At 43.5% G+C, this 27,647-nt stretch overlaps 1 protein-coding gene across 15 annotated transcripts in view; it reads right to left on the bottom strand.

Moving 5' to 3' along the window:
- Window positions 1-27,647, bottom strand: part of heph (polypyrimidine tract-binding protein 1 heph) — a 182,198-nt gene that overhangs the window by 21,568 nt on the left and 132,983 nt on the right. For all 15 annotated transcript variants that reach the window (XM_089256164.1, XM_089256169.1, XM_018112004.3 and 12 more), the window contains 2 exons: window positions 19,146-19,269; window positions 9,081-9,346 (listed from right to left, as the gene is read on the bottom strand). In XM_089256164.1, the coding sequence (XP_089112290.1) occupies window positions 9,081-9,346; window positions 19,146-19,269 (390 nt within the window). The remainder of the gene's footprint in view (window positions 1-9,080; window positions 9,347-19,145; window positions 19,270-27,647) is intronic.

The following is a 27,647-nucleotide window of genomic DNA, read 5'->3' as shown; positions in this document are numbered from 1 at the left end:
GATTTCGAAAATCATAACGTAAACACATTCGACCGTCCTTAGCAGCCAGCCACCCAGCACCCTGCCCCAGTCTCTCTCTCTCTCTCTCTCTGTCTCCCTCAGCGAGTCCTAACGCGTTTTTTGTGTTTGTCAGCAACAGCATCAAAGTTCTAGACACACGTGAAGCAACAATTTCCCCCCAGGCGAGCCATTTGTTTTTGCTACCTCTTGCTAGATAAATTCTCGTAGACGAAACAAAGCCAAAGGCAGGGAACTCAACCAAAGAGAGAGGGAGAGAGAGAGGGAGGGACTCAGCACCCAAGGCTCTGACTTCTGCCTAGGCTTATAAAAATAATAAAAATTGATTAGAATTGCGCTGTGTGAGGTCTCTGCCACACAGTCAGGCAAGCTGAGGCAAGCCGAGGCAAGGCAAGGCGGGCACGCGGCGTATGTGTAATGGAATGTGCGTGGAGTGGAGTGGAGTGGCGGAAGGAAAAGTGGATGATGCTGCGGCCGTTACAATTGCCATTCAGTTCGGCTCGTAGTCTATGACTGTAATTTGATACTTCACTTTGGCTGATTATTATTACGATGAGACGATGACGATGACGTTGATTGTGTAAAAATTGTAATGTAATTGTAGAGCAAACATTACTCGTCTCACTCTCTCTAGCTTCCTCCCTCTCTCTGTCTCTCTCTCTCTCTCTCGCGAGTGTGCTTGAGTGGGGATGTACTTAAACTTTGCACATGTTAACTGAATGTCAAGTGGCCAATTGCAAATTGACTGCACTGATAATTGCGTCCAAACATTGTACTACAATTATGGCCACCTAATAACAGGCCAAGTCACTTGACACATGCCTCTACTGCTCTAGTATTCTGGCCACAAAGGCAGCTGGCAACTGGCCAACATCATTAAACATTTTGTCTGTGCGTGCATGTGTGTGTGCGTGTGAGTGTATGTGTATGTGTGCGCGATTGTTGGCTTTCCCTTGTCGCGGTTTAGTCGCTTAATGAGTCAATTGTGCATTGTCTATTATTTCAGTTCTGTTCATTCACGTTGTTGTTTGGTCTGTGGGCGGCTTGCGGCATTGATTAGTTGCCGTATACGGTATACGGTATAGAGGCACTCACACGCTCACGGCGAGTGGGCCTGCTCAGCACATTGTAATAATTTAATATGATAAGTCAGATAAACTAAACTGCTTTGATAAGCAAAAATATCAAATCTGCTGATAAGCTCAATTATCGATCCATTGTCTATATGAATACACCTCTCTCTCTCTCTCTCTCTCACTGCTTGTGTGTGTGTGCCGCATATCAAATGTTAAATTTTGACAGTTCCCGTTGGACCTGTGCTATCTTAAATATTAGACTGACAAAATATGTAATGCAAAGTCGAAGCGATTGTCAACTCTCCAGAGAATTGACGCGAAAACTCTGCCAAATAAAAAGAAACGCAAGACGCTGGCAGAGGAGAAGGCTGCTAAAAGCTTTTAAGCAAACTTTTGCAATATTAAGCAAAAAATAAATAAAATGAAATAAAATAAAATAGAATAAAGCGACTCTATATAAACGGGCTGTCTGCCAGTTGTGGCTCAGTTGCTTCCCGCTGGACGGGCTACCTGTGACAGCTGTCGGCTTCTGGTCTTTGCATAAGAAATGAGTCGATGGCAAACAATAAACTCTGGCAAAGAACTGCGAAAATACAAATAAATGTCTTCACTTTCGCTTGCAGCTCTGCATAAATATTATTGTTTAATAGATGCGTGCAATGCACACCTGCAGCTACTCTGCTGCAGTCAGTGTCACCAATGCTTTGCCCCAATCTTTTTCCGCCTTTTTCCCTTCTTTTTTTTGGTGGGGGGCACACCACTTGAGGTGTGCAGGGCTCGGGCAACATGCACTCCAGAAACTGGTCACGCCGTGGCAGAGTGGCTCAGACCTGGGCAAGTTGCTGGCTGCTTAAGTGGCCCCAGCCAAGTGAGTGGGGCTGCCAGTTGCAGCTACTCATTCTGCGGCCGCATGCATGCAGCAAGGCGGCAGCCACTTTGGGCGGCTGCCAAATAGCTGCTTACACTTTTTGGCCAAGGCCGGGGGTGGGGCGGGCGAGCGCAAGTTATGAACTTGTACAGTCAAGTTTTAAAGCTAAGCTGCGGATTATGTATCCCTACATACTTTGGCGAAGTTCTTGCCAGTGCCGCTTCTTGAGCAGCTCGCATACTTTTTGTGGCCACTGGCCTCACAGAGCTGAGCTCTGTCAGAGTCTTCACTTAACCACAGCACAAAAAGCAAATAAACAAACGCAAAAAAAAGAAGCAGCATAAATAAAACTCGTGGTTAGTTGAGTGCTGCTAAAGTCGTAACCACAGCAAACTCTGTGTACGTCTTATTTATGGCCAGCACAAATATGGTCTACGGCCGAAAAAAACAAAAACAGAAAACTTGGCATACAAAAATATGCTAAGATGAGCAGCCGAGTAAATCCCACGTTATCCCTAGCCTAAAACTAAGCAAACACAAATACGCAAACCGAAAAGGGAAACACTGTGCAGACGAATGTAAATAAAGCGTTGCATACTTCCCTGGAAGGCAGAAGCAGCATCGAAAGCGGAGAACTAATCAATAAAATGAAAATATTGTTGCCGAAAAGTCAGTGCAAACAAGACACATGTAAAGTACGTTGTCAGTTGTTATTGTTGATGTTGATATTTCTGTGCTCCTTTTATCCTTGATGCACGCAAATTTGCTCACGTACTCCAGCTGACGAGTGTGTGAAACAATGTAATTTAAATCCATTTTCAGCACGCCAGAGCGTCACCAATCAAATTGGCAAACGACTGGAGTGTAAGCAAACACTGTAACAGAATAACAGAGCACTGCCACTGCCACTGCCGCTGCCACACTGGCTGCCGCATAACTCACAAAGGATCAACAAGCTATTGTAGACGCGGTGCGTTCGCGGCGCTCTTGTGAAAACAATAAGATTAGCTCACTTTTGCTTTCGACAGACGATGCTAGCTAGCTAAAGTAAATGTGGAATGAAATGAGAAAAACGACAGCGGGCAGAGGCAGAGGCAGCGGCAAAGAAAAACAAAAGCAACTCATAGAAAAATAAACAACGTGCCAGTAGAGCCGCTTACTTACACGCACACACACACGCACACAGAGATACACAAATACTCGCGTGAAGTTATTTGCGGCAGCGAATTCCTTTAACTGCACACGCCTCAGCATTGAGAGTTGAACAAATAGCCTGCCATGGTAAAATGCCTTATATGAATCCCTGAAAACAGGCCCCCCTACGCCTATGGCTCACCCCATCGTCAGGATTCGGCAAATAGAAGGCCTCTAGCTGTCGTCAAGCATGAAACGGCGGCTGTCAGGAGGCAGCAACAAATTAAATAAACAGTGAGCCATCCGAGCACGGCTCATATTATTAACGACAAATCGAATGAGCAGACGCTGTTGCCTAATTTTCGCAGTTTTCCAGAGAGAGAGAGAGAGTGAGCGCGAGAGAGACGCTGCAACATGTTTAAGCTTTTGTTAATCAGCCTGATCCTTTTTGTGGCTTAATCGCCTGACATTTGTATTAGTTGCCGTCGCCTTAACACCCAAACTGCGTTAACTACGCCACACGCTCTGCTTAGCCCATGGCACATAGAAACAAGACGTCAACTGTTGTCCACATTAATCTCATTATGTGTTTGGCACTAATGCTGACGTGATTTCTTCCCCTGATATTTATTCTATTAATTGACAGTCTGTGCACTTTATTGGCAAAAAGTTTGCACCACCTTTAAGAATTTCTCTTTAGCAAAATCTTTGTCGAAATGCAGTAGAGAGCAATGCTTGACTAAGTAAATCACAAACTGTGTTGCCAACAATTACAAAAACCAATATTATTATTATTTTAGTGACTTTTGAACTCGGCGGAAATCACATTTACTGAATTGTGGAGAAATATTTGCTTTAGATTAGAGTATTTATTTAAAAAGCTGTTTGGATGTGTGTAATTTTATTAAGCCTTAAATATACTTTAAAATAAATTATGTATTGCTTCAAACTTTAAAAAAAGTATTTAAATCCTTCTCTGGGACTATTTATTTTTGAAAAAAGAGTTTGCATAGCTTTTGTAAATAGCTGTCAGATATTTTTCTTTTACTTTAATATTCCTATGTGCGTCATTTTTAATTCTATTTTATTTTAAATTTTTAATTCAAGTTAAATTTTTATTAAATATCGTTCAGAAATATTTCTTGTGCAGTTCGGATTTAAGATTATTCATTATTATTTTAAAATTATTTAAAAAGCTCTCAGAAATATCTTTTTAGGTATGTATCATATTACAATTGTTGTGGTTTTTTATTCGATTATTTTTATTTATTTATTTTATTTATTTTTTTTTTTTTTGTATATGATTATCTTGCTTTTATAGCATTCAGAAATATATTTTCAGCTTTTGTAATTCGCGTAATTTTTCAGTTCAATTTTTATTTAATTGTTTATTCATTTTTTTTTTAGATAATACTTGAAGATTCTCAATTTCGTTATTTCATCCATTGCAGGCACCTTTACATATAAACCCACATATAAAAGAGTTCTCCACAAAACCGAATGTATGTATGTATGTACGTAGGGTATATGCAAATCGACTGTGCAGTGCGGTGGGGCGGTGGGGCGGTGGTTCAGTATTTTTTTGCTGTGGACGGCAATTTAATTTAATCACAAGGTAACCTTATCACAGTGGAAACTCAACACCTGCTGCAACAACGGCCAGCCCCGACTGACGTCCAACCGCACACACACACACACACACTCACACTCACACGCATACATTCAGAGAGTCATACATACTTGCAGCATTATCTGATAGGCATCACAGCCTGTAATCGGTGCGTTGGAAATCGCGAGCGACGCACTGCAAGCGACGACAGGTGTAATGCAAACGCTTCGATTGAACTGTAACTGTTGCGTTTGTATGCATGTGTGTGTGATGTGCGATGTATTCGCTGTGCTGTGTTTGCAGTTTGCCGTTTGCTTGAGCTGTTGTTGTTTGCTGTCGCCCAAGTGGCAATTATATAGATTCCTGAAATTATAGGAAACCTTTCGGCGTAGATTGCCCAAAGCCACTGTTGCCCCGTTAACTGTACATGTTGTGTGTGTATGTGTGTGTGCGTTTGCGCCTTCATTTGTTTGCGTCTAATGAACGCATTTTGCTGACTTTTGGGCGCGATTGCAAATGTTACACTGGAGACGGAAGACTCGCATCACTCGGTTATGTCCGTGGGATTTTGCTTTTGTTTTGAAATTAAATTTCAATCAATTTCGTTTTGTTTGAAATTCAGTCTCACACCCGCTGCCTGGTCCCAAGTGGATGGTAACCCTTTTCCGCTTGTTGGGGGATCGGCTAAAAAAATAATTTATCAAAATTACAAACATGCACACACACACACCCACACACATACACTGATAGAGCCGGCATCGGCAGATGCGCAGCCACAGACAGAGACAAAACAATCACATGTCAAATTTGCGCCGAGCCACTAAGCAATATAAGAGGCTGAGCTGGGGGGCGTGGCAGGGGACCGCTTGGGGACCCTGGAGTTCTGTGGATTTGCGGCCAGCTCGTGTTGTGGCTGTAGCCGCGTGAACTTCCAGTGCATTTATCTTCATTTCCAAGCAGCAGCCGCAAAATCAGCATTCTAGCTAAGGTTTTCCTGACCCACACCCAGTGCCTGGTCCCAGTCCCAATCTCCGTGTGCTCTGGTCGCTGAAGCGAGTGACGTGCGTAGCATGTGGGGAAGGTGGAGCAGCCGCCTCTAAGATGCTCAAGCATAAGAAGACATCAACGTAAATAGCAACGAAAATAGTCACAACAACTGTTGCCTGAAGTGCCCCTGCCTGGCTGGCTGCCTGGCTGGCTGGCTGGCTGGCTGGAGGTGGAAATAGTAGCAGTTGCTGAGCACTGGGGAGCTAAGCGGCATAGGTGAAAGGACGTCCCAACCGACATGACATATTAGAATCCTGTTACACATCTCTGCGATGCGAGCACAACTCCTCGACACAGCAACGCACAGCAGAGCAGAGCAGAGCAGAGCCACGCCGCCTGACTGCCAACTGCCAAATTGCCAACATAAATGTCAGTGGTGCGCCGGGCCGGGGGCTAGAGGCTAGAGGGTTTTTCATTTCTGATGCTGCCATCTCGGTTTTCGTACGCTCATTCGCCTTACTTTTGTTTTATTTCTATTTCCTTTTTTTTCTCCTTCTACCTCTCTCTCAGTTTTCGTTCTGCTTCTCTATACGACGCAATCACTCAGGCGTTGAAATCTGCACGTGTGTGTGTGTGTGTGTGTGTGTGTGTGAGCACAGATGATTTGAAAATCCTGTATTGCTGATTTGCTACTTCTGCTGCTGTTGCTGCTTATGTTGCTGTTGTCGTCGCAGCTTTGCTTTCAGGTGCGTGCGGGGTTAAATCCCTTAAGGTATGCAATGGATTTCAGTTTGCCCCTGGCCTCTCGCCCGCCTAGCCGAAAACTCTTAAAAGAACATTTTAAAGCACACTTATTTGACGATTCATATGGCCAATTGGTCTGGCAAGAAACTCTTTCCCATGCCGTGCAGGGCATTCACGTTCACTTCAAACGTAACTCGATACGACTGCATATGCACGCATTAGGATCGATTGGAAACTTTTGGGGTCACACAGAGCTTGCCAATAAGAGAGGCTTTAAATAAACAGATACTACTTGGCTTAAACGAATCTCTTGACTAATATTCATATTCAGCGACGCGAGCAGCTGCTGCTACTGTGCGGCGCATCTTATCTGCAGCTATGCACGTTGCAGCGGCACATCAGAAAGATGAAAGATGAAAGCAATACTCAGGACTGTCAGCGAGGATGCTGAAGAGCTTTAGCATTGGTAAGACCAAGCAGGAGACGCAGACAATTCCATACAAAGGCCAATGAAGACACTTGTTAAAATGTGAGGCCAAACAGCAGCTGCACAACTAGACAAAACAAGACAACACACACACACAACATTACATGTTGACAATGGGCAGAAGAGCACAGAAAAAACATACAACAAAATAATAATACTAATAAAGGGAAGAAAAGCAAGTAAAGAAGATCTAGCAGAGAGTTCTCGAATAGAAGATGCACTAGATGTTAAATTTTAATGAGAAAAAGTGGTTTACATAGATCCAGATCAAGAAGAGAGCCTATCTGGTATATCAAGAGGACAGTTCTGAAATAAAAATTGCACGAGACTTACAATCTTTATATTAAAAGAGAGACCTAGATGTTATCTGAATAATTTAAGATTGAATGCTTCAATTATTTATTTCATAAAAATTTAAAATTTAAAATATTATTTTAATAAAAAAAAAATCAATTAGACTTTCCTTGAAAAAAGTAATTTGTATAATTTCTGGCACGAAGTTCACCTATTGCATTTGCCTTTGTTACATAGTTTTGCATGAAGCCAATATGCCCTTAAATTCCATTTTCAAGGAGTTTAAGGTATAAAAAGAAAGTGAATGAGATGAGAAATTGTATAAATATGTTGGGCAGGCGGTAGTAGCAACAACAGCAGCAACAACAGCAACAATGACAGCCAAACACAGCTCTATACACAATATTAAGCTCATACACACATACACACACACATATACATACAACACACACTCATGCGTTTTAAGAGATTTTCCACTAGAGCAAAAGCAACGACAGCGGCGTTGACTTTTCCACTCGTCTGCGTTGTCATTGGGGTTGGGCGCAACAGCAGCAGCAACAGCAGCAGCAGCAGGAGCAGGAGTAGCGGCAGCAGCCACAGCAAAAGTAGAAGCAGCAGCAACAAGGCCTTTTACCAGGATTAGTAGTTAACAAGAGAAATCTGGCCACACCCACGCACAAACACACACACACACTCACACACACACACACTGCCGCACAGCCAAAAGGTAATCAGTGAAATGTAACTGTATTGTTTGGTCTGACGTTATTTCTGTGTTTGCTGTTGTTGTTGTTGTTGTTGCTGCTGTTGATGTCACCTTATTCATAGGCACGCCTTCTCGCATTGTTGTTGCTGCTCAGTTGCTGCAGCCTCTTAACCTTTTTTGTTATTGTTGCCGTTGTTGTCGTTGTTGGCGTTGTTGCAGCACATGACTGACGATCTCTTTTTAAGTAGTTTTGCTTGGGGTCATTTTGGGTTACAAGGCTAGCACGGTAAACCAGAGCTGAGAGGCAGGTGCTGCCCACACACCCACACACACACACCCACACACACACACACGCACGCACACAAGGTGACAACGTCGTTTTGGGTTTTTCAGCTGGCAGCAACAACAATATTGCGCACTTTGTTGCTGCTGCTGCTGTTGTTGTTGCTGTTGTTGTTGCTGCTTTCATTTAAGTAATCAAAATATGCTTTTGACTTTGTGCTAAGCAGCTGTCGTTCGTTTGTATGCTTAGGTATTTATGTGGCTAGAGCCTTGTGGTTTTTATTTGTGTATGAGTCGGTTTGTATATGTGTATATGTGTGTGTGTGCCCACAAAATCCCAAAAACTATGTATTTCACTGCTTTTGTCAAGCATGTGTCTAAGCCAAAGACATGTGTATAAATATATATACAAATATATAGACATATATACATACATATAGTTATATAGCGAATGTCTATCTGTATTTGCAACTGTATTTATAGTTGGTTTTGGTATTTGTGTGCGCGTTTGTGTATTTATTTGAAAGCTTTTTAAACTTTGCCACTGACTTTGTGGCTTACGAAATTAAAATTAGAAATTGGTTTGGACCATCACTGACAAATATCCCTTAGCATTTATGAATGGCCAACGCATGTGTGTGTGCGTGCGTGTGTGTGTGTGTGGAATTAAGTTGCCTTTGAGATTGTAATTAATCAGAGGAGCGACCCACATAATAACGAGACAGCAACATTTGCATATAAATCGTTGTTTGCGTCTGACCCAAACTTAATTGCCACATTAATAACACTTAAGGCCCACAGCTTTAGCTGCTTAAATAGTTTGGTATCAATTATATATGCTGTATATGTATATGTTATTATATTGAAAGACTTACGTTATGACTCTGGTCCGTCTTGAGCTCGCGATGATTGGAGAACTGCACGTAGACCATGCGCCCGCGCATCTGGGGCGGATTCACTGTGTAACAGGAGACCATCGATGTGGCGGATATTTCGTCGGCCATTTCAATAAATGCTTGATTCTTGCCCTTTAGCACCAGGACATTTGTCACACGCCCGAATGGTATGCCCAATGCAACTACGTCCGATTCACCAGATTCGTTTGGAATGTTGCGCAAATGGATGACCTTTGAGGCTTTGGCTGCAAGCAGAGAAAGGTAAACATATATAGTTAGTTAATGACATGCCAGCGAGGTAGCCGAGGGGCGGGGGGCAATTGGTTGAGTGGGCGGGTCAACTAATTAATAAGCCGCTTAAAATATTAACAGCTGCCACACCGAATGGCAGGCAGCCTTTGCTGTCTGCACTTCCGCTTCCGTAAGTCGCTTAATTTGCACATTCCTATTGTTGTTTTTTCATGCGTTTTGTTTGCTTTTCCCTCTCTCCCTTTCTTTCTCTCTGTCTCCTTTGCATTTCCAGCCCTGTGAAATAAGGCCCCGATAACATGGCAAACGTTGCGGCATTTGTATACATTTTGCACAGTTAAGCGCCACTGCATGAGCACTAAATGGGCATGGTCCTGCCAGGTGTGCAAGGGAGCAAGGGAGGGTCAGAAGGGAGTGGGGAGCGAGGCGCAGCAAGAGCCTAGCACATAAATTCATTCATTGCACTCTCTTTGGGTACGACTGTGAATAATCCACACAGCGACAATGTCCGGTCTGGTCCAGTCAGATTCAAGCCACACACACAGAGTGAGAGAGAGAGAGAGAGAGACACTGCAATTGTCTTTGTTGTAGTTGTTCGTTTGGCAGCTCGGTGTTTCGTTTGTTATTTTTGCATAAATAAAGTGGGGGGCGCCGCACACCAAATGGGATTTTAGGCTGTTGCTGTTTTTCGGCTTGGCAGGGCAGAGAGCATTTTAGGGATTTCGCAGCGACCCCGTTGCACATCTGTCCAAAGTGCCTTAAATTTTTATAAACACAAGCAAACAAATTTTCTGGCATGCCACATGCTTTATAACAACAACAATAACAATATTGTTGTTGCTGCTGCTGCAACCGCGCGGCGCCCAGACAGAGGGTCTTTGGCTGCAGCCAGTCTGCCTGGCGCTTAGTCAACACCTGTTAATGTGCCGCTTTTATTTTTTCATGACTGTCTGCATGGGTGTGCATGGCTGTGTGTGTGTGTGTGCCCCCTTATATGCAAATGAAATGTTGCAAGATTTTTTTTTGTGCTGTCTGTCCTTTAGCAGGCTTGCATGTGTGTGTGTGTGTGTGTGTGTGTTTGCAGTATTTACCGCAGCTACTAAACAAACAAACAGGATATGGCAAGAGATAGCCCACGACAATGCCAATGCCAATTACCACCCAAAAATTTGCACTTTTAACAAAGCAGCACTCAGAGCTCAGCTCATTTTTAAAGAGGTGAAATCATGTTCACAATTTTGTCTTAAGATTGAGAAGAGATTAGAGGAGAGAGAGAGAGGGACAACTGCATATCACACTCTCCATATTTATAGCTATTTGTACTGTAATTACAACTGCTCAACATTTATTTACTCCTCTCTCAAATCCATTTAACACATCCACATGCCATTACTGAGGAGCTCTGCCTTAGCTAGATTTGTGACTGGGTTTCCTGCAGGGGCAGCAACGTGACCCAAATGATATGGCCCAACTACATTTATCAGCTGCAGTCTTTGCCACATAGTTGTTAACCGCTTTCACTAGGCCCTTGGCTAATAACTTACAGCATAAAAGGGTCATTAGCCGACCCAGTCCTGATATGCACACTGACCCTTTTCAGTTGTCCACAGTCCGCAGCCTGCATGGGTCAATGTGCCAATTTATAACAATGCGCAAAAAATGGGAGAAAAAAGAAAAGTGGAAATAAATGAAAAATAGGCGCAGAGCCCCCCACTCATCAAGGCAGGCAGGCAGGCAGGCAGAACGCCCTGGCCGTCCAGGCTGTCCAGGCCATTCAAGCCAACTTGAGGCAAAAGTCATGCCAACTATGAGAGGGCTCGGCTGGGCAGGACCTCTCGACTGCAGTTTGGTCAAAGTGGCACAGCACTCGACGCTGAATACAACTAATCGGAAATTACACTTTTTGATTAGTTCGGAACGGAAATGAAGTTGAAACGAAATTATGCAAGCCAGCGGCTGGCTGGGCAAAGTGCACCACTTTTTTTTTTTTACTTTTTGCTTTTCCCCACCTTTTGGCAGCTCGCAAATTTATTAAAAATCGATGGCCATGTGCCGGTCCTCTGCTGCTGCTGCCCATAAATAACATAATCAGCAATATCTTGCTTTCAATTATGCGACTCAGTTATGTTTTCATATTCGAGAAAAGGGATGGAATAGATTTCGAAACGAATCCATTTGATGTATTAGAGCAGCTGCAATCACTGCTTGAGCTATAGTGCCAGTGCCAGACCCGACCCATCTCAGTTTAGTTAGGGTATAAGAGCGAAACTGAAAAAAAAAAGTTTCCAGAATGCCGGAAACGTGCTGCAAAAGACAAACAACAAATCAAGTGCCGCTGGGCAGTTGCCGGAAAAAACGACAGCACTGAAAATATGTAAAACTATCTATCATGCATGATGACGTTGTCAACGAGCAGCGAAAAAAAAAGCAACAACAAAATATTGGCAAAAAAAAAAAAAAATGAGACAGGGCAAAACTGAAAATATGAAATCTAGTGAAAGCGCGCAAAACGAAAATTTGTGGATTTTTTGACGTTCTCCATCAACAACTCAATTTGGGTTTGTTTTCCACTGGCAGTTGCAACTGCGACGTTGTTGCCGAGCTCTGCTGCTGCTGCTGCTGTTGCTGCTGCTGCTGTTGCTGCTGCTGCTCTTGTTGTTGTTTTTGTGTTGTAGCTGGTGCAGGAGGAGAATTTGTAACAAATCGCAACAAACGCTGCTTGATGGTGTGAAAACGAAAAACTACAGCAGCGCGATGAGTAAATCGACAACCATCGACATTCACTCAACGGCGAGTGTAGCCATCGGGCCCCACTCGACGCCCCTCCCCCCCCCCCCCCCTCTCTCTCTCTCTCTCTAGCCAAGCACCTGACCTGCAAATACCAACAGTCGAGGGAACGGGAGGGGGCATAATTGAAAAGGAAGATGGCGACGAGTCGACGACGGCCGGAAACACAGCCAACAAGGCCCTGCAGCAGTCTGTTGCAACCGAAAACGAGCAACTGAACTGGAATACAAAAATGTTCGCTTCAATGTGACTGACTGTTGCCTCATGTCCTGAGGCCAATTTTATTTCTATTTGGTATTCTTTTTTTTTTTCGATTAAAGTGAAGAGGATTTACAGAATTTTCGAAGTATATTACAGAGTTTTCCGATGCAGATTTTCGTATACAGTTCGCACAGTATATAAGACTGTTCCGCCCGTGTGAGCCGCCGGAATAAATTGCTCAGCTGCAACCTAAAGGAAACCTTTTAATGCAAGGAGCAAAATAATCATACGGCCACTGCGAAGCAGCAAGAGGTGGGCGTGCAATAAAATTTGCATTCAATAATGACGACGCTTGCTCCGCGATGGCGTATTGATATATAAATAACAATCATACGCACCGTTGCACCGCGTTTAAAATTCGCTGCAATGGAAGGCGCGACTAAAGCTCAACCGTATTAATGACACGCACTTTATTCAGGATGGGCCGCCCACAGGCACTGGCAGCAGCGCCCCTGCTGCTTGCTCCTCCTCCTTTCAATTAAGTCCATGCACATACGCCGTGTCATGCCGGGCCACGAGCCGCGGTCATCGATGAATTGCACGAAAAATATGCATATAAACTATTTATGGCTAATTGAAAAGTTTACAAACTGTAATTGAGTTGGCACCGGTGTGGGTATGAAAATAATGGATGGTCAGCTGTAATATGTTCCATATGCCCAAATGTTATACAGTAGCTGTTGTTGTTGTTGTTGCTGCTATTGCACAATGCGGCGTATGTGTAATAATTTGAGAGCCATGTATGCACATCGTTTTTTTTTTCCAGTACCCGCCCGGACGGCAACATGGACAAAGTTAATTAATGACTATTTAAATTCATAAAGCAAACAAAAACTCCCAAACGAATAAATTGAAATGAATGGAAAAGTGCGTCGAGCATCGACAGCTGAAACAAAGCCACGCAAAGTAACCGATAAATGGTCAACGCCCCAAAAAACCACCCCGCCGCACCCCCACCATTCATTACAGCTGGACACAAATGGGCGAAAGGACGGCTGATTGTTAATAACAATTAAATTTGTGCTTACGTGGCGGCATTTAATCATTTAATATACGCCTGACGCCAGTGTTTGTTTGCGTGTGTGTGTGTGTGTTGGTGTGTTTGTGCGTCTGTTTGTGTGTGTGTGATTATTCCCAATATTTGAATATTCACACACGCGCAAACGCTTTACATTTAATTATGCTACAGCAAATTAGGTTTTTACAGCCTCACACATCATAAATTTTAAATTGTTGGCCAGCAACTTGCCCTTGTCTGTCTGTGTGCGTGTCTGTGTCTGTCTGTGAGTGTGTGTGTGTGTGTGTGAACTGTGCGTGCATGCGTAATGACTTAATGATATTTACTTTGCCAGCGCGCTGCCTTGTCTTTAATTTAAACATCTCTTTCTTCTGTACAATCAATCATAGCACACACAAGTTTTTACATCAACTGAAACTCAACGCCAGCAGCTATGCTCCACCATCCTCGTCTACTACATAATTTTTTGTTGGCCCAGTATATGTCTGTCTGTTTTCAGGCCAGCCATAATTGAAAATAACGATTTTTTTTCTCTTGCTGGCGCTGGCGCTGCTGCTGCTGCTGCTGATACGAGCAAGACACGAGCCTAACACCCGCAAGTAATGTAATTCATTAAAAATTTGCTGGCACATAGAAACAAGCCGGAGTCTGGAGAGACAGAGACAGAGAACGAGAGAAGGAGACAGGGAGAGAGGCTGTATAAGCGAGAAGTCAACGCACGCAAAGTCTGACGACGTTTACAAATTTTAATTGCATTTCAATTACGGGAATAGTTTCCATATTTTTCTTCCTTTTTTCCATCTTTTACCTAATGCTGGCAGTTTGAGTAGCAGAAGGCAAAGGCAGTCTGCAGTGTCCTGTGTGCAGTCAAGCGGCGACAACTCCAGCAACATGAGTTGAAGTTCTGTAAAGTATATCAATTGCATAAATTAGAAGTGCGCCGAGTGGGAGTCGAGGCGGGGCAGCGACAAGCGCGCTTTCTACTTCATTTGCACTCTATAATTATGTGCAACTGTTTAAGGATGCCACTGCAAGGTATGCTATGGACTGCCAACGAGTCGTATGCTTAATGAAGTAACCCATATTTAAATACACACAAATGTGTGTGTGGCATATGGCATGTGGCATGTGGCATGTGGCAGCCGTAAGTCAAAAGTGAAACCATATAAATAATGACAATAAATGCACGTTCTACTAGCCGACACGCACAGCCTCTCCCATAAATGATCACAGCGAACCACCACACATTCAATTGACATCAATTGTTGCTGTTGTTGTTATTGTTGCCGCTGACCAAGTGCAAATTCTGATTTTTATTCTGGTTTGCAGTGCTCGCTCAATATTTACACAGACGTTGACGGCGCCGCGCACAAATAAATATGACAATATTATTTTATTGACTGTGAAAATATTTACACGCAACAGACGTGCCAGCGCGCTGCGGTATCACAGACATCAAGGCGGCACGCGCGCCATCCTGAAACACAGGCACCGAGACACACACGCACACAGGACGCAGGAAACAATGAGCAGCAGTCGCAGGACTCTTCAGCTGCTGCTGCTGCTGCTGCATGCGCAGCACGCAGTTCGCTGCTCACAGCACACACTTCAAGCTCGATGGCCATAAAAACGCTCAAGTACTTCACTTGGCTTTGATCTATGTGCTTGGCTGGCTGATTGAATTGGGCTTATGAAATGACGCTGAGCTTTACCTGACTCACTCAATTATTACTCAGCTTGGAGGAAGTGCTTTATTTAATGGACATATACTACATTACTTTTATTTTGTAAAGTTAATTGTGTTATATTGTTTATTTATTTATATGAGTAAATAAAAATGACAATGAAGGTAAAAAAAAAAAAAAAAAAAATATTTAATATTTATTTTAGTTATTTTATTTTTATTAATTTCTTTTAATTGTATATTTTTATATTACGAATGAATTTAATTTATTTAATTTTATTTTATCTTTATATTTATATAATTTATTTTTTTATATATTATTTATATTTTTGTATATACATATGTATTAAATTAAATTTCATTTAATTCTTTATTTATTTTTAGTTCATATCAAATTATTTATTAATTTTATTTATTTTTCACATTTGTATTATATATTGATGAATTATTCTTAATTTGAATCAGATGAGTATATTATATATTTATATATGACTCATATCAATATTAAATTATTTATATATATTTTTCTCTTTTCAAATTTAAATTTCATTGAATAATTTTATTTATTTACTTTATTTTTACTTTTTAATTTATATTGAATTTTTAAATATTTATTTATAGTTTAATTTTTAATTATTTTTATATTTTATATAACAATTTAACTTAAATCTGTAGCTTGGCTCCGTCTAATTAATGATAAGCTTATCTGCGCCTTTCTTCGACTGGGTCTACTTTAAAATATTGCGCCAATGCTGCTTGCATTGCATGTCTATGGGCGATTGCTTTTTTCTTTCCGTCTACTTGTTTTTTATTATTCAATGTTACGTTTTAACACCTAGAACCATGCTGCTTGTTAGCCAATGGTCACCCTCAAATCGGTCAATAAACAAACAAATATTGGCGGGGCTAGACAAACATAGCCTGTTTGTATGTGTCCCAGCGTGTGTGTGTGTGTGTGTGTGTGTGAGTGGCATGTGTGTGTGCGCGCACTGGCTGTAACAATAAACAACGAACACGCAGCAACAATAACAGCAAAAGCAACAACAACAACAACGAGAGCTACACATGCTGCTGTCCCAGACCAAACACGCGACATTGGCCCGGCTTAACTCGACGATGCGACGCAACACGACTGGAATCGACTCGACTCGCCTCAGCTCAGTTCGGTTTGTTTTGGGTTTTGTTGCGTTTGCGGAGTGGCTCGAATTAGCCAGCGCAGGGTCTCAAACTTGAGTCCCCGGGGTCTAATTTGGCTTGCATAAAATATGCATAATAATCAAAATAAAATAAATCAAACGGCGCTAAGCAAATGCGAGTATTTATTACAGCAGCAAACGAAAGTTGGGACATTGGGCGAAAGGAATTATATATAACATATATAGTATATATGTATGGTATATAGTATATATATATATATATGGAGTATATACATGTAATCAAATAAGCACTGTGCGCTTTGCATTGTAAGATGAGCCGAACGAAGCGTGGCCACTTGCTCCAAGTGTGCTTCAGACACACACACACAGACATGGACACACACACACACACACCACTCTACTTGAAGTGGTTGGGCGTGGCGTTGCGGTAGCATGAGAGCAAAAGTGTTTTTATTACATTTACGTGCAAAAATTTGTTGCATGTTCGATGGGCTAAGCTCGTGTAACGGAAACGTGGCTCTGTGTATTGGTTTAGCATGGCATACAAATACAATTGACAACGGCCAACGGGCAGCGGATGGCGCTGGGGCGTGCCAAACCACCAAAAAGGAAAAGTGAAGAAGAGAGAAAGAGAAAAAAAAAACAATTTTTGGCAGTGGCTCACTAGGTATGTGTGTGTGTGTATGTTTATCTAAGGCTGGCCACACAATGCTTTTTGTTGCTTTTGTTGGATGCTGTCTATTTACTTGTCTGGCAATCGTTGTTGTTGCTGTTGCTGTTGTTGTTGTTTGCTCTCAGTGCTGCAATGCAATAAAAGTGTCCTTACACATTTATTTAGCAATTTCTTTTGTTATTATTTTTGGCATCAGCAGCGTATTTTTGCTTTTGTGCGTCAGCTTTAAGTGGTTGCCATGTAAGCGACACACACACACACACACAGGCGCACAGCCACACACAACAAACACAAATGAATTCATTGGATTTCCCGTGGCACCTCCGCGCCCCTGCTCGCCCCTCGTCCCTTTGTCTTTTCAGCTTTAAGCTGCTCATGACTTTAAAAATTTTGGGCTGCTTTTGTGTTTGCGAATGAACTTTGCGTGGCAAATTAAAAAGGCCGCAGGTGGCATGTGGCATGCGGCAGGCGACGTGCGGCGTGCGGCGTGCGGCGTGCGGCGTGCAGCGTTTGCCAGGTGAAAGGCGGCAGGTGTCAAGGGGGCGGTTGATTCACAAGCAGTCGAATAGCGTCCACGATGTCTGCCAGCCTCACACTCCACACTCCCACTCCCACTCCCCACTCCAGTGTGATCCACCTGCTTTGCTCCAGCGTTTGTATGCATGAGTTGGCACTCAAATGCCGCTGGGTCGTCTGTGTCTGGACCAAGCATTCGAACAATGAACGCCTGCAACTCTTTGCCAGTTGCCAACTGGTCAACAGTGCGTATGTGTGTGTGTGTGTGTGTGCGAGTGAATGTGTATGTGCGCGTGTGCGTGTGTGTGTGTAGGATAGAGCTTGTTGCTTTTTAATTAATAGAAAAGTCCTTTGTAGAGTAATAAATAAATATTATGCTTTTGCTTTTGCTTTTGCGCTTTTTTCGTTGCGTTCTCGATTGCCACTCAGAGTACGTATATATAAATAGACATATATATACATGTATATATATGTATATAGAGTGTGTTTGGGGCTCTTTGACTATCTGCTATCTGGCGGGTGCAAAGGACAGAGCGCAACCCGTTAAAAGGCTTACAATTTTGTACACTTCTTTTTTTGCCCTTTCTTTCCATTAAGCCATGTGTTCCCATTGATTCCTATTGTGACGCTGGCAAGGATAATTGAGGAGGTTTTTATGGCTGCTAATTGGAAAACCAAAAGGCGTATAAATTCTCAGCAAATTTCTAATGGAATCATAAAAAATTGAAGAGCCAAAATGGAGTATTTTATTTTTGATTTGCCCATTTTGTGATTACACACACACACACACACACACTGTGTGTGTCTGTCTATCGGTGTGTTAGTGTGCATGGAAAATGCTTTCGCATGAATTTGTTGATATTTAAAATCATTTTGTGGCTGACTGATTTTTGGTTTCGACTTTCGGTCTAAACAGTGACGTTGACGGCCGCTTGGCAAATATTTGCCTAATATGTGGTTCAGGTTCAGGTTTCTGGTTTTCGGTTTCTGGTGCGAGCGGTTTTTGATTAGCTTTATTACTGTGTGCCAGCGCCGACACGCGCACCCTTTGCAGGTGGTGGTGGTTCCATTGCTAGTACGGGCTGTGTGTGTGTGTGTGTGTAGGACTAATTAATGTGCTCGAATTGAAGGGGTGGAAGGGGCGGCATTTCAGCTTATTACACAAGCGCGTCAGCTAGCTAGCTTCACTATATACACTTTTTCATATTTCGCAAGCAAAAACAAAGCGTGCGTCGAAATGTTTGTTTCCATGCTAATTAGCGGGTTAATTGGCTATAAGAACAGTCGCGATTGCTAGGCCCGTACTAAACCAATTGCCATAAGCAGCCAAGTGGCCGACACCGGCTTAAGCCAGCTTAGGCCATTGGCATTGCCTAATGCACGCAGCGGGGGGCTGCGGCGGCGGTGGCTAATTGGCAGCCCAACCTGGCCTAAACTATGGCTGCAAAGTGCACTTAAGTTGAGCGGCCCAGGCGTGCCATAAAATGGGCTTATACATAGGGCGCAACGCAGACGGAGAGAGGGGCGAGCTATGGGGGCAGGTGGTAGAGGCATAATAGGTAAAGGTATAGTTAAGCTGAAGCTAAAAGATAAGTTGCAATAGGGCGAGAGGGTGATAGAGTGAGGAAGAGGGAGAGGAGGGGATAGAGAGAGAGAGAGAGAGAGAGAGAGAGCGTGCAGAGAAATATATAAAACTTACCAATTCCGCCAGCCAGCACGGTGCTCGAATCCAGTTTGGCCTTCTTTGTGGCCAGATCCTGATTATTATTGTCGGAAGCGGGCGCCATGACTGCAGCTTGACTCAAAAGTTCGTCGCTTCCGCGCTGCATGGCCACGATTCACAGTTATGCGCAACAAGATACAGATGCATTCGCATTCGCATTCGCAATTCGCATTGGAGACACGAGATTTGATTTATTTCATTTTTTTTTTTTTTTTGTTGGTGCAGCCAGCGGTTGGTATATTTTGTAGTTGTTGTTGTAGTTGTTATGTTAATAGATTGTGGTTGTAGTTGTAGTTGATGATGCAGAGGCACAGCACAGCAGAGAAGTTAAAGATGGTTTCAGTTTATTCAGTTGAGTTGAGTTGAATTGAGTTGAGTTGAATTGAATGGTAGGCAAGTAGGCAAGTAGTTGTAGTTGTAGTTGTAGTTGTGTGTGTGTAGTAGATGAAGTATATACGATTACGGTACATAAAAAGAGAAAAATAAAAGAGAAGAGAACAATATAAATATTTAATATTTACGCAAGTTAAGTAAATTACAGCGAATCAGCTCAGATGAGCTATTTGTAGTTGTTTAAGTTGTTGTTGTTGTAGTTGTAGTTGTAGTTATTGTTATTGTTACTGTTCTGTGGCTGAATTTAGAGAAATTTGAGTGGCGCCCTTAAAAGCGAGCTTTGCATTTTGTGTTCAGTAAATTGGATACGCTTGGGCAGTTTCTAGTTTAGTTTAGCTAACTAAGTCAACATGAGTGGGTGGGTGCGCTATAAACTCTATTAAATAATATAATACAACAGCAGGCGAGACGAGAGGGCAGCTTAAGCTCAGTTTGCAAACTAAATCAACAGTTTAGCATAGACTACATAAATTCACAAAAGAAATTTCACTAAGCATATCTCAGAGTTTTACTTAATTTATTATTAGCAATTTAGTTATTTATAGAGAAAGAATTTTTTTTTAATTGTATATTATTGTTAGTTCGAGAAGTGACAAATATAAAAAATTAAATAACACAAAAATGAAATTGTATTCAGCTGAAAAAGAAAATAAAGTAATCAAAATAAATCAGAAAATAATATCTTCTTATTTCCATTTCAGAACTGACTGAGCAACCCGCGCTCAGTTAATCATAATTCGCACTCCGCTGTTGCGCAAATATACCCAAGTTCTATTTAAGTAGAGCTGTTTGCGCTAATTCCCCTGGTGCAGCCTTTGGATAAACAAACAGCGCGCGTTTTCCCATTTTTAGCCCCATCTTTTGATTTTATTTGTATATATATATTTTTTTGTGGATTTTCTGTTTTATTAGTTGGGATTTACGAGGGGCGAATAGTTGCAAGAAAGCACACAGAATATTCATTGAAATTAAGCAGCAAATGCAGCAGAACTCACAGCAAGTGGTAAATGGAACGAGGCTTGGCTTAGTTTTTGGTTTATTGCAAATGCTAAAAGCTAAGATTGACGCTAAACTCTAATTAGAAAGCCATGTTGCATGCAGCACATGCATAAGTGTATTGTAATTACATGTGACACTTAATTACCACACTCGTGAGTGCGGCAACAATGCCAATGGCAAAGACACAGCCAGAGCAGGAGACGGTGACGGAGACGGAGACGTGGCCGAAGCAGGAGTCGTAGTCGTAATCATAGTCAGAGAGGCAGAGCCACAGTGAAAGCCAGAGCCAGAGTCGGGCATCGAGAGTAACTAAGTTAAGCCAAACATTAAACGTAATGCGAGCTATAAAAATAAAGCTGCTGCCATATATGTGTGTGTGTGTGTGTGTGTGTATGTGTGGTTGCTGCTGCTGCTGCTGCTCCTGTTTCTGGCTATTGCTATGCATTAGCAGCAATGACAAAAAGTCAATAAACGAGCAGCGCAGACAAAGGGGAAGACCTCAGACTCCTGCAGCACACGGCTGGCAAATTGAAAAGGGTAATTTTGTGTGAAGTAGGCACCTTTATACGATTACGGAACAAGAGCAGAGGCGGAGGGGGGGTAGCTCGGGTGCACTAGATGGCTGACTGCTGGCTGTTGCTATCAATGCTGACTTCGCTTGAATTCGCCACTTAGCTTATCATCAGGCGGCGCTTTGCTTCACTGTTGTTGTTTGTGTTGTTGTTGCTGTTGCTGCTTTGCCTTTGTTATTTGTCGTTGGCTGTTTTCTGTTTGCTGTTTGGTTTTTATTTTTATGTGACTGCACGTTTTATGTACATAAAAGAATTAGCTTAAATACAAAAACAACATGTGGTAATAGTAATAATAACAAAGCCAAAACGCACGCACACTGAAATATATCAGCGGTGTGCAACACGACGACTGGGCGCATGTGTGTGTGTGCAAGTGTGTGTGTGTGATAGACAAAGCAACGGCAAAAACCGCAAAAGCACTTCACTTGATAATATCGCAGGCAGCGACAGACAGATAGACAGAGAGGCAGAAAGAGAGAGAGAGAGCGAGAGTGAGCGAGATGGATGTTAAGGGAGAGTGAAATCGCGCAAAGCGCAGACAAAAAACCAACATGACACGCACACACGGGCTGAGCAAAACGAAAACGCGAAAGCCCTCATACAAATACGTGTGTGTATGTGCGTGTGTGTGTGCGTGTACGTGTTCTTTGTGGCTTGTTGGTTGAGTAATGATATCAGAGAAGCTGTTGCTATTCCCGCCCGTCTGTCAGCCCGTCTGTCTCTCTGTCTTGCGCTTTGTATTGTTATATGGGCACGGCGGCAGGAACATATGTTTTGGCTGTGCGTGCCATATGCTTGAAGGGATTTATAGCATACTTTTTCGGGCGGCTTCCGGCTTCGGTGATGCAGCTCCTCATAGCTAAGCTAACCTTCGCTCTGTCAATGCAGACGCACGCGCCGTGCTCAGCTGACAGAGCGACTGAGCAGGAGAGTAATTAATTTTTTTTTTTTTAATAATCTCCCCGGGCAACGCTCACAACAACTGGAATGGCGGCAATGTCTCTAATGCATTCGTTATGGCACATTAACGCTCCCAAATGCCGGCCAACTGGCATTCGCTGGGGATTTGCCGGGGTTCTCTCTGCAGATCATTGCATTACACGCTTCATGGGGCCAATGGCCCCCACTTATACGGTACGGTGCGGCACGGCTGCAACTGTTGCCTCAATCCCTCTGTGTGCCAAGCTGACCGGAAATGTTATTGTAATATGCTCGTATGGTCTGCTAAAAAGTATGCTAAATATTTGATTATGAACTGGGTCCCCGTCTGCGACGCGTGTGCACATATGGCCCCGGCTGATAAGCCCCGACCGGACCCAACTGCGGACCATTGTCCATTGTTGCCGTCCACTGACACTCTCTGGTGCGTTTTAATGAATTTTCCCAGAGCCTTTTTGCTTTTGCTTTCTATTTTCCATAAGCCGTTGCCCGTGGCCATTTCAGCTTTTGCTGCTGCTGCTGCTGCCCAGCTCCACACACACACACACACACTGATTTCTATGATGACATGTGCCTTTTTACTCTTCCTCCCCCCCGCTCCTGCGGCCTCTTCTCTTTCAGCATGTTTCCTTTGCTTCCGCCTTTGTTGCCGGGTAACTGGGTCAGCGCGCAATTGTTGAAGGGCTGCCTGCTATTGCTGCTGCTTCTTCTTCTTCTTCATCTTCTACCAAGGGGGGTGGCTGGGGCTGCTTCAGCCACTGTCGGACACTCGCTGCCAGAGAGATAATCACGCATATGCCTAACGGTTAAGTTTTTGAAGTGCACGACGCCAACGGAAGCAGAGGGTGTCAGCCTCATCAGCAAACGGCATCGGTCACACATGTGTTTGTGTTGGTGTTCCTTTAGCTTTTTGTTGTTGTCATTGTGTGTTGTTGCTGTAATGAGCATCACAGTCTGTCATAGCTGATCCAATTCGAAACTGGGTAGTAGTAGTGCTTAATTTCTTGTTCCACATACAATTCTAGCCTTTAATATACTTTAAACTGAGTTAAATTCTAGTGGGGCACAGTCTATGCTATATATATAAGTGTTATTAACTCTATTAGAAATATACACCAATGCTAAACTGAATGCAATTTTAACACATATTTTTATTCAACTGGATTTAGTCAGAGCTATCAACCCGTTTAGCATCCGAATTTAGTTAACCAACTAAGGCACGTGCCTTGCTGCTAAATAATGCCAACCAAATCAAGCCGTGTGCTTTAATTGCAGCCACCCAAAGAGCACGCGCCATCGTCGAAAAGTACATTTCATGAAGTGCCAACAACAGCAACAGCAACAGCTGTCCAGAAAGACCCCAATATATCAGAGAATATGAGGCATGGCGCATGGGGCGCATGGGACGGACGCATGGCATGCACGTATTTCTGCATATGTGTGAGCATATCAACGCCCTCATATATTGCACGGCCAGCGAGTTCGGCTGCCTTTGTTGTTGTGAATTTATGGTGGCATATGAATATTAAAATCGAATATGTTGCTGTCGATTAAAGGCTTTTTGTCCGAAGTGCACTCCCCTGCCCCCTGCCCCTTGGGCCACCAGGCACGGGCTGCCACAACCAACAGCGCCAGCAACCCGTTGCAATTGTGGTCGTTTGTTCTGTCTTTCTCTCTTTATGCTGCATGTGTGTGTGTGTTTGTGTGTGTGTATTGTATGCTGAGCCCACAGCGACACAGATACGAGTCGACATTTCCGCTTGTGCGGCAAATGCTGGGCTATGGATCGGTCCATTGACGATGTCTGTATGCACACACTCACACAGTTGTTGTTGTTGTTGATGATGATGATGATGGCGATGTTGATGATGATGCCGATGATGATGATGTTGGTGGCATCCTTGAAAATGCAAGCGTATGGTGCAAAAAATTGCATATGTAGGTAAAAATAACAACAGCGGAAAACGGGCAATGCACCACCGACACGCCCCCTCATCCACAAACAGCAGCCACAATAAAGATCTGCAGCGGCAGCCTTTGAAATAACAATTATTGCTTCGCATAGGCAAATATGATGCCTGCTGCTGGCTTTAAGTCAGGTGGGTGCACACTTTAAGCTGGCACTGTCAAGCCGCTTATAAATTCTAATTAGAAACTGTATTTGGACGGGCAGACAGGTACGGCTACCCCGCTACTCTAAGCAGCAGCAGCAGCAGCTGTTATAGCGCAGCCTCATTCTCTCTCATTTGTTTGCTAGTGTGGCAGTTAATAAACGCAACTTGTGGCTGCGGCCTAGTTAACCGCCGCACAGCCATAGATATACCAATAGACGCATAGAGCAGAAGAGACAGAGTGTGTGTGTGTGTGTGTGTGTAGGCGACAAACCCTACTCAAGGCCTGCCGCCCTCCCCCACCCACTACCTGACGTTACTGCCTCTGCCTGGGCAGGCCGAGAGGCAATAAATTATATGAGAATGCCGCTAAAGTGGAGCAGCTGCGGCTGCTACCAAAACTCCAGCCACAGCCACAGCCGCAGCCACAGTAACGGCAACAACAACAACAAAATAACTGAGATGTCGGCTCGAGCCGGCAAGTTTAATACCAAAACACTTACTATGTATAGAGAAGCACTTGGCGTCGTTATAACTAAAACACGATAGTGAAACTGAGAGGCAATGCGAAGCGAATGGCAAACTTTATTTACATGTAATTTCAGATACACATTTAACAGCTGTAGGGTTGTGCCCAGGAGCCGTGACTTGAGATTGCCCAATAAATTGCAGGTATAAATGAAGATTATAGTGAGAGAGAGAGAGGGAGAAAATACTGTGATGGATCTTCAGATCATTATCGACTGCATTTAAGAGTCTTGAATATGCCAATTAACATTGGCCATGTCATGAGATTATGTATGTATATATGTATATTAAATGTATATATTTAGGTATATAGCTACATCTGCCATTTCGCGTTTCACTCTGAAACGAGGGTCGCCTAAATATTTACATTTTGAATTTTATTGCTTGGAGAGTTAGAAACCTCTTCTTTTTTATTTCAATTTGTTTGCATAAATATTTGAAGCGCAGCTAAATTAGAATGTGAAAGCGAAGGGTGAACTCCCAAACGTTTATAGCTGTATTTGTCTGTGTCTGCGTCTGTTTCTGAGTGTGTGTGTGTGGGTGTGCTTGTCTATCTGTGTGAGGCATAATAAACTTGCGCAAGTTTGGCCAAAACGATTTGTAGCAATTTCGCTATTAGTACAATTCTCTCCACCTCCTTCTCTAGCCGCTCACTTCGGCTCGCTCGCTCGCACTTGGCATTAATATAGACTGCCAAATCGAGAAGCAAAGTGGAAAGGCGAAAAAAGTTTTCTCTGCTTATGCATTTATCACCTTTTTGCTTTGGCACGAGTGTGTACGCGAAAGCGCGCAAGTGTGTGTCTGTATGTGTGTGTGTGTGTGTGAGTGTGCAAAAAAACTTTGCCTGGCCTAGTGCCAAGCGAACAGGAGACGATGGCGGCAGGATAACAGGCTCAACTCCTAGCGGGCACATTTCGTGCGCTCGCCCGCATAAATTATTCAAAACATGTGTTCTCAGTGTCTGTCTGTCCGTCCGTTCGTCTGTCTGTCTGTCTGTCTCTCTGACTTCTTAGCGCTGCGAATGCAGTAGAAAAAATGTTCTGCGCCCAATGGTAGGCAACACTTTTTTCTTCCTGTTTCTTCTCACTCTTTGTGTGTGTGTGCGTGTGAGTTTTTTATCTTAGACTGTGGCAATATACTTGTGTATGACATTTTCATTGATATTTTGGCATGACGGCCCTCATGCACGGCCGGAAAGTTTGGCAATTTTTTCCGCCAGTCGACGGCGGCATCGTGTCTATTAAGATATTCACTCTGCCGTAATGTGACATCATACATAAAGAGTTGTGCGTGAGTGCGTGCCTGTGTGTCTCTGTGTGTGTGTATGTGTGCGAGTGTATTATGGGTGTATGCAAATGGCAGGCATACGCTGTTTGGCATTTCTAATGAGCTAGAGCAGTCAGATACGGACTCCGGCCTCCGGACTCAGGGGTAACAACTGAAGCACGCAAGGCGGGAGGGGAGGGGAGCAGAGATTGTGGACCGGAGCTGAGCAGCGATTACCGGCTGCATAAATCTTGCTCTTCATATTGATTTTGTGGGCAGGAGCATGCCCCTGGCCGTATACCCGTACCCGTAGCCGTACCCGTACCCGTGCTGGGTTTACCTTTCTTGCTGGTCTTGGCCATTTGACTTCTGTGTGTTGAGGGGCTCTTTTAAAATAAATTATATGTTTTTAAAGCAAAGGCGAAGCACGTAGACAAACGTATGTGATCGCAGCCACTCCTCATCGAGACCTAGGTCGTGCCGGGGTCAAGCATTACTCTGCTGGCTGGCTGGCCGGCTGGCCAGGCTGACTGGGGCCAGTGGGCTCATACAAAATTCAGCAGCATTGAAATTTATGGCGGCTGGACACACAGCTTCAATACCAACAAAATAAATAAAATAAAAAATATACTCGCTGCGCTCGCCTTTCCTGTGTGGGTTGGCAACGAAGACGAAGTGTTAATATGGGCGACCTTTTCATATACTGCATGCATGTGTGTGTGTGTGTGTGTGTGTGTGTGGCTGTCCCTTATTTATTTTTATGTGCATCTATTTGCTTGTCGTTTTTTGCGGCAGTCAAATAAAAAATGCATTAAAAACGTCTGAGCTAGAGTCGACTCGGCTTCCCTTTAGTCGTCTGCTCAAGCTTAAAACATGGCACGAGCCGCTTCAGGACACATGTCTTACATTTGCATGGCAGGTTGCTTGGCATTGTTGGTATTTTTTTTTCTTTTCGTTTTGTCTGTTCTGCCAGTCAATGAAAAATTTGCGATGCCAATTCTCAAATGTCTAATATTCAGCTGCTATTTGCTTTTATACATATAATTTGCTGTTTGCTGCTGCTGCCGTTATCCTTGCTCTGCCCGTGCGCTGGCTGTGCTTTGTGCAACAGCAACCCCACCGCCGACTCCTGCCAGGCTATTGCCCTCTTCTTCGCGTTCATCCGACTTGCGGCTGTCTATCCGACTGCCTGACACACCGTCAACTCCAACACCAAAAAATTCCCCAAGACCTAGCTGCCACACGGCTAGCCGCACCACGCCACATCACACCACAGCACAGCACCGCCAAGCCCCAACCCCAATCCAATCCAGCCCCCAGCCTCTTTCATATTCAGGCAAATGGCGTTTCAACCACTTTGCCGCCTGCCATTTGCCGCTCGCTTTGCTTTCACTCCAAAATTTTTAATGCCACGCCATTTTTTATGGCGCCACACTTGAATGCGCTTAAATATTTTATGTAATTTTTCGCAATTTATTTAGCGCATTATTTTCCAGGCAGCGACGGCGCTGAAGCAGCGCTGTCTGTCGGACCGTTTATATCAATTCAGGTCCCCCAAAAATTGCTGTGACAAATTTGTGCTGCTGCGTGGACGCTGTGTAGTTTCCTGCTCTCTCTCTCCCTCTTCCTCTCTCTCTGCATCTCTTCATCTCCCTTCTGCTCACTGCGCT

This window comes from Drosophila navojoa, chromosome 2 (assembly GCF_054131105.1).
Source record: "Drosophila navojoa isolate 15081-1374.11 chromosome 2, UAZ_NAV_1.0, whole genome shotgun sequence".
NCBI lineage: Eukaryota > Metazoa > Arthropoda > Insecta > Diptera > Drosophilidae > Drosophila > Drosophila navojoa.
Note: the sequence above shows the minus strand (reverse complement) of the source record. Positions and strands in the feature narration are given on the sequence as shown.